Here is a 13,641-nt window from a genome sequence, read left to right as displayed (position 1 = left end):
GCTGGTATGCCTTGGAAAATACAAAAACAGTGAGGCACTGTAAAAGCCCTAGGGAAAGCTCCTTTTCATCAAACCAAAAATAGTTCTACTCCCAGTTGCACTGTAACACCATGCATGCAGTCTGCACAAGGGGGAGGTCTTTACAGTTTCCAATCTCAAAGCTGTCACCATACTTAATTTGACTCCTGGTAACATGATTGAGTTTTTTAAAACTATACCTTCCCTAGAACTAGATGCACAAATGAACTATGGCTAGGCCAGGAGAGTAAAAAGCATGACTGAAGGAGTGTGGCAAAATAAAAATCTATTGTCCTTTAAAAAAGTCCTAATTACTGTAGATCTCCATCCCAGTTTGAGATGCAGCTCCAAACTCCAAAACCACCTATTGCATCGCTGTAGCATCTCCTTTCAAAGTTCTGTGAATAAGCACCACAGTCAAGTTAGCCATGTCCCTCTACTTAATCTCTTCAGACAATTTCATTGTCTTCTAATGATTTCTTCTGTGTCGACAGAACCGATTGGAGGAGCACCATTTCTCTATGATGTTATCCATGAGTTACAGGTACTTTTCTCCTACTTTCTGTTTTTATCTTTTGTATGTCACATTAGCAGGTGAGAGCCAAGTGTAAATTATTTTACCTTCACCGATACTTTTATTAGAATGAAATTAAATCGAATGCTCTGCAGCATATTAGTTTGAGAGTTGCAAATATAAAAATAAAAGAGTAACTATCATGTTCACGTGACTGCACCACTGGGATTTCTGTATCATTTTTTAAATATGCTGGGCCTTATGTATTTATAAAACTAGCATGAAACAAATCAGTTGTAGTAAAGAGCAGTTTAATTACTGATCTGAGTAGTTCCTTGCTATGTTGCAACATTAAAAACAAAAAAGTGTTGCTCCTCTCTGAAAATGTACTTCAAAAAGTGTTGCTACTCAGAATGGTAGCACACACCAGTTCAGCATAATAAAAATATTTAAATACAGTAGGAGTCTATTTTACACCAGCCCTCCTAAAGAAAATGTCATATTTAGTATAATTAATATTTACACATAAATAAAACAACAAAACAAACAACTTACTTTACATCATATCTATCTCTGAACATGATATGGTCCCTGTACGTGCGGTTCACATCTAGATCAATCTGCCTGATATCTGGCGAAAGCACTCTTGCCCTCTGCTTTAGTTTCTTAAAAGAAAAAAAAAAAAAAGACAGAACTATTAGAGAGATACACTACTGGCTGCATAGCTGATGACATCCAACAAAGTAAAGCAATCCTAAGAGTTAAACACACCATGACTATTTTCTCATTTGGATATGAGTAATTCATATTAAGCGGGTGTGTACATTCACATTAACTCACTGGTATGGTTTCAGACTTCAGCTACTGTATGATTTGTATGTTTCACGGTTGACTTACCTCGTAAAAATCCTTCTTCTCAGCTTTAATTTTTGGTATGTCAAGAAGCAAACCCCAAATCTCCCCTCGAAGCTGAATTGGGATTCCCTTATATATTCTTCTCAAAAGCTGAAAGAAAATTAGATGCATAGAGGATACACCATGAGTGTAAGTGTACTTATAATTATTACACAAGCCCCCAAAAGACAAGTATTTTCAATAGATCGAGTTCTGCCTCTGCTTGTTGTTTGTAATTTTAACACAATCGCTACTGTTTTAATATTTTTTACATCATATTGGGGATTGAACCCAAAAAATTCCCTCAGAGGCGTTAAAGACGAGCGTTTGTAACATCTTGTCCAGTCTGGCGTTGTGTTTAAGAAAGTTTAACCAGTGCAGTTTCCTATCTCCAAATTAGTCATCCATGAAAAAACATTGCTGCAATTTGGCATTTATAATAGAGGTCTTGGTGGGGTTTTATGAACTTGCACCTTGTTTTTCCTCTTATGCTTTTGATATTCCAGGTGACACCACCCAACTTTGTCAGTAACATTCAGAAAAATAGAAAAAAATACATGCATACTGATGTCTACTTCTACATCACAGTTTATATCACAGTGGTGTGATCCACCGAAAATACCACCCATTGTGGTCATGAAAACGAAAAGGGCAAAGATTTTGTAAAATAGGTATGGCTTACAGTATACTACATATGTTCTTATTTCCACATTTTAAAAGAAATGAAAAAATGTATCAATCTAGAGCAGGATGTGTAATAAGGCAATATCCTATCAATGAAACTAACCAGATCATACTAACTTGCTGAAATACCATTGCTGCTATCAATATGATGGCATTCCTAAAATAAACTGGTTAGAAAAGATATACTGTTCAAGTTAATTAGTGAATTGAAAATGATACAAAGCACAACATTTATATTCCATGACTGAAGGGCAGCTATAAAGCTGTAGCAAAGACAGTAATTTTTACAGATTTGCATTATAACCACAAGGCATTTCAACAAATTACATTCATTGCGGGTATAAAAATTGTTAGGTACATTGAATTCACGAAATTCAACTCTGGATACATTGTACAGTGGTTAACACTTGTCATTGTTATTAAGCAATAATGTCTGATGACATCACAGTAACACTGTCTAATGCCTAGATAAGAAAATAGTGTATGCCTTGATTTGTATATTGCAAAAATAACTAAATGTTACAAGGAGAAAAGGAAACACCGTATATTATACCAATTATCAATGTTTTGTTTTTCCTGAATGCATAGCCTACTTTGTTTTCTACATTATAGTTTCTTAAATGAAAAGTCAATACCACATTCACCAACACATAACTTCAGAAATAAAGCAATTGCTACACATTAGTGAGCTGACATTTAAAATTTGATGAGAATGAGAAATAGGTGTCTGAAACCCTACTTAACACATTTTAGAGATGTACTGTACAAGTACAGAAAAAAAAGATTCAATACACACTTACTGGTGGGGAAAAGGAGTTAAACAAAAGAGGACAACTGAATCTCAAATTACCTTTTCACTGTTCTTGTATTTATCCCAGCTCTTCATCATTTTCAACCATTTTGTAGTTCTCTCAACTTCTTGAAGTTTTTGCTGCCAAAAAAAAAAAGTTTAGTAAATGCATCTAACAATTAAAATTAACAATTAAATTTAGTCGTCACTCCCCATTCTTTCACTAATTAACATCTGACAACATAAAAATATTCAGGTACCTTTGCACGGAGTACAAAATAAATAAATCTCTACATGCCTGTATAAACAGTTATATGACAAGGTACTATTTTTTTTTTTTTTAAGTGGACAGTAAGGTCACCAGCTCCAAGCTGATTTTTTTTCGCAAATGTAGTGTGTACTTGTAGCTTTAATAAAGTATGATTAATTAGGTGCTTAAACAAAATTATGGATTGCACTGGCTATTGGAACCGACCTTAACCTTTCATCAACCATTTTCAAGTATCTTCAAACATAATTCACTGCTGGTTTAACTCAATCTGCTCTGCTATGACGCATCGTCAAAAGGAGTGGAAGGGTGTTAGCAACAATTAGCACAATCACGGTAAGGTATGCAATAATGTGCATGCTTTTGTGGTATTTTAGTTCCTTACAACAAGAAGGTTTAATCCCCCCCCCCCCCCCCCCGTGTTAAATTTAAGCACAGAAGTCAAACAGAGCAATATCTACATATACAGTAGGAGTGGTCATTGCAGTCGTTTTTATTTACCTTCTCTTCCACTGAGTCATATGCCGGAAGCTCATTCGCACTGTTAAAAAAAACAAGCAGCAGCTATAAGAGCGGTGAAAAAAAAACATGGCAAAAACAAACGTGTAACCGCTTTTTTTGAATCACAAACTACCCCTGCAGTTGCCGGGGTTATTTTTGGGGCATCTCAACATAGTAATACAACTTGGTTCATTTGACCCTTTGGGACCTCAAGACCTGGACAGGGACCTGTTTAGCAGACATTTAGTTACCATGAGCCATAGTGCTACACATGCAGACAATTCAAATAAACAGAATGAATAAATACATACATAAATGGTTAAAAAAGGAAAGCTATCCAATTCACTAGATATCTCAAGAATAAAAATGTTTAAATTAATTTTAATATTTACCACTTTAGTTGTTTATCATATTGTTGGGAACTTACCAAAGTTTTAAAGCCAGCTATTCTAGAGAGAATCTGATTATTTTGAGTTTGTTATTTGTGAACAATTCGGTACACTTTCAGATCACCAATCTTGCAGTTTTAATTTTTTAAATCAATACTGACATTTCAAAACCTCTGATATGTGGTGCTGTTTTACAGTAATACTAAAAGCCACTTTGTAGTATATCCTTTCTCATTAACATCTTTGTATACAGCAAGGGAATTCAGCCTCCAGTCTTAAACAGGAAATAACGGACTAGTTACTCTAAGCACCAGAATAACTAATTAAATAGTTTCAGTGCTACAGCTGCTTCTCAGTTGAACAGCCTGAATGCTCCCCAACACTACATTCTCTGAACACAATTTTGATTACATCTGGCTTTCAGGGGTAATACTAGTTTAATTTAACTCACAAGGTTGTCAGTGGCACAGTATCAACCTATCTCAGTGATCTCAGCTGGCTGCACCTCTGAAGCCTTGTTGCTTTACCATTCAAGTAGCAGTCCTAAATATCTGCTGTAGCATATCTGTCTGTCAAATTGCATTAAAAAAAACCCAAAAAACACACAACACCATCGGATGGGTTCACAGACCGCTATTGGCACTAATCTAGGACATTCTAATGTTACCTTAGTCCAAAATGAGTGTTAATTGCAGTCTGTGAAACTAACCACTTAAGACAAAACTAAAAAATTGAATTACAAAATGTCACACTAAGAAATTCACCTGGAATATCAAAGGCATTTTATTCTGTTACCCCCTCCTTTCTCTTGTGAACAATCTTTCTCCACTCACTGTTTTGAATTGACTTTACTGTTGCTAGATCTGATGTATGCAATCATTAGGGGCATGACCAGTGAGGCTGGTGAGGTGAACCATGCCAATATTGACAAGAAAAGTACAAATGAATGGGAATTGGCATACAGTACAATGAATGGGAATGGCATACAGTACAATGAATGGGAATTGGCATACAGTACAATGAATGGGAATTGGCATACAGCACACAAAACTCACTGATCGGCTGAAAGCTCCTCAGCAGTATAGACATGATGTTGACAATTACAGACACACATGTAAGCCCAAGAAACAAGTATTGATGAATTTGTCACAAAATTAAAATCAGATATTATAAACACAGTCACTACAGCACACTATTGATTAGTATTGTGTAGGATAGCTGGGTTGTGTTTCAGCTGTTCTGAAATCAAGAAGTTAAACTGCAACCTTAGATGTAACATATTTATATTATATGAACATTTTATCTATTGCAGTATGTTCAAAATATAAGAAACACACAGCCACCGTTTTATACAATAATTAAAAAGTTATGTATTACATGTTTGTCCAGCTAATTAACTTGTAGTAGTTAGAAGACCATAGGGAAAGCAGGAAACATAGAACACTTGCACAGGAAGCCATACCGTGATTTTATTATTAAACAAAACTGCATAGTCAATTCCAAATATTATAGGCCACACTGTCTATATATGGTAATTAAAACATTTTATCTGACAAAAATACATCCATTCATTTTTCTATTTAAAAAGGTATACTTTACATATTCAGATGTTGTTTATAGTTGATTATTTTCCAGTTTAATATCTAGATAGCTTAGTTACCATGCTCACTAAATATTTCAGAAAACAAATTTAAACACACACACACAGAAGGGGAAGCTTAGTGCTGTACTGTGCAAAGAAACTTAAGTTCTGGGTAACGTTTTAAAACTGGAAGAAAAAACTAAAAATAAACATCTCTGCCATAAAACTGTGAAAGTGAATTTCATCTTGTTCCAATACCAAATTGACACTGCAGAGGTTTCCATTTGCAGGCTATAATCCACTGGGATTTTAAACAAATGTCAAAGACTGACTTGACATAAAATAAATGTCCAATTTCCATTTGAATATGGATGCTCATTGGGTAACTTCTTCAAATGATAGCAATACAGAGAGACCAATTTCTTCCAGCCTGCAACCCAAACTGGATCTGACAGACTCACATTCAAACCTGCTCTTAGTCTTCTGCCAATGTTAACAGACAGGACTGATTTAAAATAGCATTTGACACAGTCCTTGTGGCTGAAGGAAAGAGGCCTTCAATGGTTTTGTGCTCATTTTATAATAGTGGTGTAAGGTTGCTTTCATAAATAAAAACTTAACAAATCTTACTGTAAAAATCCAAATCTGTCTGTGACTTTGTATAGATGGTAGTTGGCATCCTCCCAGGGTTCCACAGTTGCTCCATCTCTTCCCTAAAAAAAATTGAAGCACATTTTATTGATAGATAGATTCTGGAGGAATTTAAAATCATTTTGCTTTCTGTCATTTACAGAATGGTACAAAAATGGTAGAATAAATAAGGTTCTCCAAAATGTCAGATTATTGTAGTGTTTGCCACTAAATATATTAAGTAAGGTTTAATAGTTAAAAAGCACAGGCTTGTCTACAGCATTTAATTCAGGTATTTAAAACAAGCTTAGATACAAACAATTGTTTAGTCAAACACGTTTTCCTTATTCATGTCAAACCACAAAACAAAACATGACATGTATATAGATAATAGACCTAAGCAATGACTTTTTGCAAATTCAGTTGTACAATTTACTTTCAACTAAAAACAGATAATGAATTTCTGCAATGGATTAAATTACAAAACAAAGTATTTACAATACAGAAATTTAATGAATTGTTCATTTAATGGTCAGGAAGCAACTACCATACCAGCTATCCAGAAGAAAACTAGCAGCACCAAATAAAGGATGCTCTGCAGACCGCAGACAAAATTCCACAGCAACTAAAGGAACGAGATTACATCTGCCGAGAATTGGTTGGCTTTTTCAATCCAAGGTTTTTAAAAATCTGTAGCTGGTTTCGACACAGCCAGACTGGTCTAATAGAGAATGGCAGCGTCACTACAAACAGATATCTACACAGTACAGTGTGCTACTGCTGCTGGAGCTCTGATTCATCCCTGGGAAACCTTCAGGCCAAGTTTGGGTTATTTTCTAAGCAGAGTGCAACACACAGCACGAAGCTGAAAACACTGCATTGTGAACACTGTAAAATTACAGGAATATCCAAAACAACAAAATGAAGGGTTCAAAAAGTTTCAGACTTTTTACTCATCAGCATAATACATTTGACAGCACATTAAATTAATTTACAGTATACAACTAATGTTCCTTAAGATTAACTCGTTTTTTTTGTACCACAATAAATATCTGAAAGAATTTAGAATACTACATATGAAGCTTATGATATAGTACACAGTAAAAACAAACAATGGCAAAGAAACAAAAAAAGACAATGGTTTATACAGTACTGCAAAACATTTGACTGCAAGGGTAGTCTCTCTGTTACGTTATTAACGCTCAGTTAGTAAATCCAAAATGATCCTAATACACTTCAGATACTTGGTATCACTTTCCAGACTGAGAATAACACACACTACAATAACTCTCCCAATGTCCACTTTTTTTTTTTTTTTACCTTCCTATACTGTACAGTACTATATATATCCTGTTCTATTTCAGTCACAGGAAATAGCAGTCTTGATACATAAAATTAATGAGTAACAGAAAAAAGCCAATAGATTAGGACTAATCAGTTTCAAAGCAATTTGAAAATGGACTGAAACCAGATTTCCTTGATTCAACAGCAGCAATAATGGTACATTGACAGCATGTATTTTTTAAAAAAGGATGATAATGGCAATCTTTGCTATCGTAATAAACATATTTGTGTGAATTGTATTTACAGATTAATTTTTTTAACAAAATAAAAGCATTCCTAAGGGCACAATGTATGGGAAATGACGTTTCAAACTGAATAGTTTCGAAAAGTATTGACCCTTACCTTATCGTACTTGGATACTATTTCATCTCTTTCCTGGGCAAGCTTAATCGCAGCGTTCTGTTCCGCATCGGAATCTGTAGGATTTGCAGAAACGGGAGAAGTTAACTTCATCATTCTTCATTTATTCTTCACGTCAGCATTGTTACCTTCAACAGTTTCATTGCCATAAAAACTGTACGACGTAAGCTTACAGTGCTTAGGTAAGCAACTTCCTCTTTCATGTGGCCATGTCTGTACACAATGACTCACGCACCCAGCTTCTCCCAGTTTCTATACAGCTTGGAAACAAAAACACACTCATTCCACTATGAAAAAGGGAACAAAAAGGTATTACACACATGCAAATAAAATGTGAAAATAAATTAAAGTGTGAATGCAAGAACTTCTTTCACACTGTGACAATATACAGTGGACTGTACTATACTGCTAATCAGTTTTCTTAACAAGACAAATGCAATTTCTTTAACATTACATTTTACTTATTTGATGGATCAAAAGAAAAAAGACTATTCCGGACTGTTTCAATAATTAGTACAGCACATCAGACTATAAAACATTGTAACTGTACTGACTGCTCTTTTACACAAATGAGGGCTTTTTCAATCCCGCATGTTATCAGCTGGAGTAAGATTTAGTATTAATTATCACTTAAAGCATCTTCTAAGAAAAGCTCCAACACAGCAACTGTAACTATGTAGGGCTTGCACTTCTGACTGCTTACTGTAATCAGGGCACTGGGAATTGAAATGTCAGTTCTTACTTTTCTTTATAGCCTACAGTTTTCCTTAAACAGACCAGCACAAAAGGTTAAAGGACCTACTACAGTAATACTATTGCTTGCACAAAGTGCAATTAACTTTCTTTCTGAAGCTGAAGTTTTACAGCATTTTGTACATCTCAGCAGCAAGGTGAATGATAGTGCTTGCAATAGTATTTCATGTTTAGAATTTTAGACTGAAAAAAGTAAGTCTCAATTCAATTCATACAGTACCAACAATTCTGTGGCGTTTCATAATAATGAAAAAACTCTGAATCCTATATGGAAGGAACTGCCTTGGAACTGCCTCTAGCAACTCCGCGGTAAGACAACGACCTTTGTGCAAAACAGGTGTTAAACTGAACACTGTAGTAAAATGAACCAACTTTAACAGTTTCCTTCATTGGGTTTTTTGATATCCTGCATGTCCAAACACAAACAAATTAAAACAGGCCCAGTCTTGAACAGGGCTATATTAGAAACTGAATAACGCTGCGCTGTAAAAAATAAAATAAACAATAATAGCTTCCTTTAACCTAAAGTAGTACTAGAGATCATATTTTAAAATGAAAATACACGTGTGCTATAACTTGCCTTTCTTTAAAAACTGCACACTTGAGACCTAAACTAATTTGTACAAAACGGTTAGTATGGAATTATTTTGTTAGCTACAATTACAGGGCTTCTCAAACTCTGTCCTGGGGACCCCCTGTGTCTGCTGGTTTTCATTACAACCGAGCTCTCAATTACTTAACTAGACCCGTAACTGAACAGATAATTTGCTTAATTAGACCTTTTTACTTGTTTTCTGTTGCAGATTTCAAATTACCTATAACATTTTATAAGTAACTTGAACTGAAACTGTTAAGAGCTGACAAGAAGTAAAAATGTGTAATTAAGCAAATTTTTTCGTGTGTGTGTAGTAAGTTATCTTTCCTGTGTAAACGTTCCTGCTTCCAATGAGGGAGCCAATTTCCCAGAGCAGGAAAGAGAAACTATTGCTTCAGTTCCATCTTTACAATGAAAAGCAATGAGAAACAATCTGTGATGATTTTGTCTCCCTAACGGCCTAACCCGGGGGAGCGACTAGCCAATGTGACACTCCCTCTGGAATTAAGTATCACATATAGCAATGAAGTATAACATGTAGTTTTGTTTGAACAATGATGAAAATCAGCAGTTTAGCAAATGTCATTTAATAATTTAAATCTAAATGGGAATATTAATAAACTAATTAAAAAAAAAACCAAAAAAAAAACAGAGGGAGGCCATTCAGCTAATTGGTGCTTGTCCGATTCCCATCAGCTGATGATCTTAAACCCGTTAAGTCAGTTCTTCCAGGAATCATCATCAACAACACTAAACCTAACCTGAACCAAAACCCTAATCTGTACAGTAACTGTACACATACATAAAATTATACAAAATCTGCTTCTGTGTGCTTATATTCTGTTATTCACGAAAATATCTTATTGAAATATGGTGCATGCAAGACCACTGTTAACTGGCAGTTTCCACTGAAAATTCAAGTTTTGATGACTGCAACACAGCTAGCATGAAATATGAGACAATAAGATGTCAAATTATATAGGATATGCCTTTTTTGCTCATTCTGCTGCTTGCCAATAAGTGAACTGGTAATTGTTTTGTTGTGACTGTACCTGTGAATTTTGAGTTTGGTGTTGGAAATAAAGGGAGTATCCCCTCTTCACGCAAGTCAGGGATAGCATAACAATTTAAGTTTAGTTAGTGTAATTGAAAGGCAAGGTTTTCTTTTGTTTGATTAAACTTTGTCAAAGGGCCACAGCCTACTTTTCAATAAAAAGTGTTAAACATCACTTAAAAGAATACTTCAGTTCAGCATGATACAATACCACTAGGGCAGTGTTGTTAACTACCTACCATCCATCCATCCATCCATCTATTTATGTACACTATGCAGAATCATATCACCCATTTCTTTTCAGGTAGAATATATATAGTTTATAGTAATAACTATATTACTGAGTGGCGATAGCCACTCTATAGTAAAAGTGACTGACAGTTTCTTGTTTAAACCAGATTTTGAGGGGTACATTTTCTCAGCCATTTCAAAATGATCGGGGCGCCATTTGGCATGCTTGGTGTCCATGTCATGGATAAAAAAAATGTTGGTATAGATTGTGAAAATCCTTTCGGTAGTTTTAAAGTTACAGAATGGAGTAAAACATTTTTTTTTACAAATTATTCAGACAATTTTATGCACTCAAATAACAAAAAAACATCTGTGAGTTTAAATACCTCCTTTGGTAGGCTGGTAGAACTCATTATAGAGGACGTGCCTTTTTGTGGAACCAACAAAATCGATCAAGTAATTAAGGAAGTTATTTGGACTTTTCTTCTTGCATGCGTGGACTCTGAAAACATGACTGCGCACTTCGGTCGCCTTGATGTTTGTTATGAATGAGTCTAGCCCACTGGTCTATAGCCTAGCCAAGGAGTGATCACACAGTTAACTGTAAAGCTACGCAGTACCTGGCTTCAATAACTACTCCAAACAAAATAATAACTGCAAATGTGTAATGATAATAGAGTTATTAATAAAATACTCCAAAAAAACAAAATCATAACTACAAACATGTAATGCGCCCTTGTCGCTTGTCATAAATAAGCTGAGCCAAGGACTGATTGCACAGTCAACTGTAGTAAAGCTACGGTGTACCTCACTTCAATAAATACTCCAAACAAACAAATAATATCTACAAACATGTGATGATAATAATAGATTTATCAATAAATACTCCAAACAAACAAAATAACTACAAATGTGTAAGGATAATAACAGATTTATCAATTGTTTATATTAGTGTATAGCAGACATTTAATGCTCAACAACACAGCAGCAGTGTGATTATTATATTAACACACAAACTGCTTTATTTAGTTTTATTCGTATACTGCAAGACAATCGGTAACTTCTATTTTTGTAATACTACTGTAGAAGCCTTAGGGTTCCAATACAAAGATAACCATTCTGTGGCAACCTACATAGGTGTTCAAAAGGTGTGTCCATTTCTGCTAAACTAAAAAAAAAAAACTACTATAAAGATGAATATCTTCAACAAAAACAAACCCCATGATTGACACTATTTTATTCCTTTCAATGATTGTATTACTATGCCATACATACATTATTTTCCAGCATATTAAAAAGCGAGAATGGCTTTCGTCAACAAAATAAATAAAAATAGCTCAAAGGGTTTAAAACAAAGGTTACTGCTAGAAATGTGTGTATACTTCAAAAAGACAAATAAATAAAAAATACATTGTCTCGCTTCACATGTGTTCATATTCTAATTATCGTTAAAATTCACATGTCAATGGTTTTAGTCACAAAAACAGTGATCTTTGTTAATTTCTTAACCAGTGGTTCACAACCTTGCTCATGGGGACCCCTCGTTTCTGCTGGGTTCTGTTTCAACTGAGCTCTCAATTACTTAAATGAACACTCAATTTAACTAATAATTTGGTTAATAACATTTTTAAACTAAACTACTCTTCACCTTATAAGAAGTTGGAGATTTCAAGTTCTACTCAATTTTATACATAACTTAAAATCTCCAGCTGTTTCTAATTATTCAACAGGTTTCATTAGGCCAATTGTTAGCTTAACTGAGTGCTCAATAAATAAACTGGAGTTGGAAAAAAGGTAACAGCAGACACAGGGGGGTCCCCAGAAACAGGACTGAGAACCACTGATCTAAGGCATATTAGGCTGTTTCAGAGAACCTTTCAATCCTCAGCAACCCACTGACCTCCCCAGTGGTGGTGACTATCAATGTTGTCTGAAGAGAACCCATCCACTGTACCAGTTAAGCAGGGTGTGCTACAAAGCCTTGTCAGAACATGGGTGAAGTAACAGCGCAGTGGTCTTACTTTTCAATTTCCCGTCTTTATCAGCTCTTACTGTCACATAAAATATAGTTTTTTGTATTTAATTATATATCATATTGCATATTCACTAACACATATAAAAAATAAACAAGCAATAAACAAGTTTAAAAGGTCCTTCAACGCTTTCATGAACTTCACATTCTACTGTATACACATTGATACACTTTCATTTTATGTAGAACAGTGTTGAGGGCTACCATGAATATCAAGTACATTAGGGGGAACAACAAGAAATCTGTAAAACAAGTGTTACAGCAGTTAAATTAAGATATGGCCCTTGGTAAAATTGAGTTTGACACCCATGTGTTAGAGGATAAGCTGTACAATTATATTATAAATATGTATGCACACTGCAAAGATACAACTAGCTGCCACTCACACCCACCTATCTTCCCTTGTACAAGGTGCGAGCACCTTTTTTGAATGAAAGGTGTATGTGGCAAAGGTGGATGGCTCTTTGATAGAAACAGCTAAATTAATACAAAGTCTTCCCACTGAGGATGGGAATAAGAATGTAGCGATAGGTGCCTGGACAACAAGAATTACATGATTTGCATGTATCAGCTTTTAAGAATAAAAAAAAAAGAATTAAAAAAAAAAAAAAACAGTGATCTGATATAAAATTAATTAAAAGGCACCACTGTGGTAAAGCACACAGAAAGAGAATAAAAAAAAAACCAAAAAAAACAACCAAAATTAAAAACCTGCTTGCCTCACTGAAAATACCAAAAATGAAAGGCCCTGGAATTAGTATCTTCAAAATAGATCCCAATAACACACAAACACACAGTTTAAATGATAGATACATGCTAACATTTTACAATATGGTGTAAATACTGCAGTAGGCAGTACTACAGCAGGAGAAGCTATCACCCTTTCATAAAAATCCACATACACAAAAGTTACAGTTGGAAGTATTTTACCTGGAAAGCTAAAAAATAAATATATTTAAATAAAATTAACTACATTTTCCAGTAGTGAAAAATACATACACT

The 13,641-nt window shown here is 34.7% G+C and overlaps 1 protein-coding gene across 3 annotated transcripts in view; it reads right to left on the bottom strand.

The window, feature by feature from the left end:
- Positions 1–13,641, bottom strand: part of LOC121318267 (USP6 N-terminal-like protein) — a 55,269-nt gene that overhangs the window by 14,199 nt on the left and 27,429 nt on the right. For 2 of the 3 annotated variants that reach the window (XM_041254762.1, XM_041254761.1), the window contains 6 exons: positions 7,957–8,030; positions 6,271–6,353; positions 3,670–3,709; positions 2,961–3,041; positions 1,430–1,537; positions 1,088–1,197 (listed from right to left, as the gene is read on the bottom strand). In XM_041254762.1, coding sequence (XP_041110696.1) covers positions 1,088–1,197; positions 1,430–1,537; positions 2,961–3,041; positions 3,670–3,709; positions 6,271–6,353; positions 7,957–8,030 — 496 coding nt within the window. Of the gene's footprint in view, positions 1–1,087; positions 1,198–1,429; positions 1,538–2,960; positions 3,042–3,669; positions 3,710–6,270; positions 6,354–7,956; positions 8,031–8,147; positions 8,171–13,641 lie in introns of those variants that run through there. The other variant, XM_041254763.1, reaches the window with a different exon arrangement.

Source organism: Polyodon spathula, chromosome 7 (genome assembly GCF_017654505.1).
Source record: "Polyodon spathula isolate WHYD16114869_AA chromosome 7, ASM1765450v1, whole genome shotgun sequence".
Taxonomy (NCBI): Eukaryota; Metazoa; Chordata; class Actinopteri; order Acipenseriformes; family Polyodontidae; genus Polyodon; species Polyodon spathula.
Note: the sequence above shows the minus strand (reverse complement) of the source record. Positions and strands in the feature narration are given on the sequence as shown.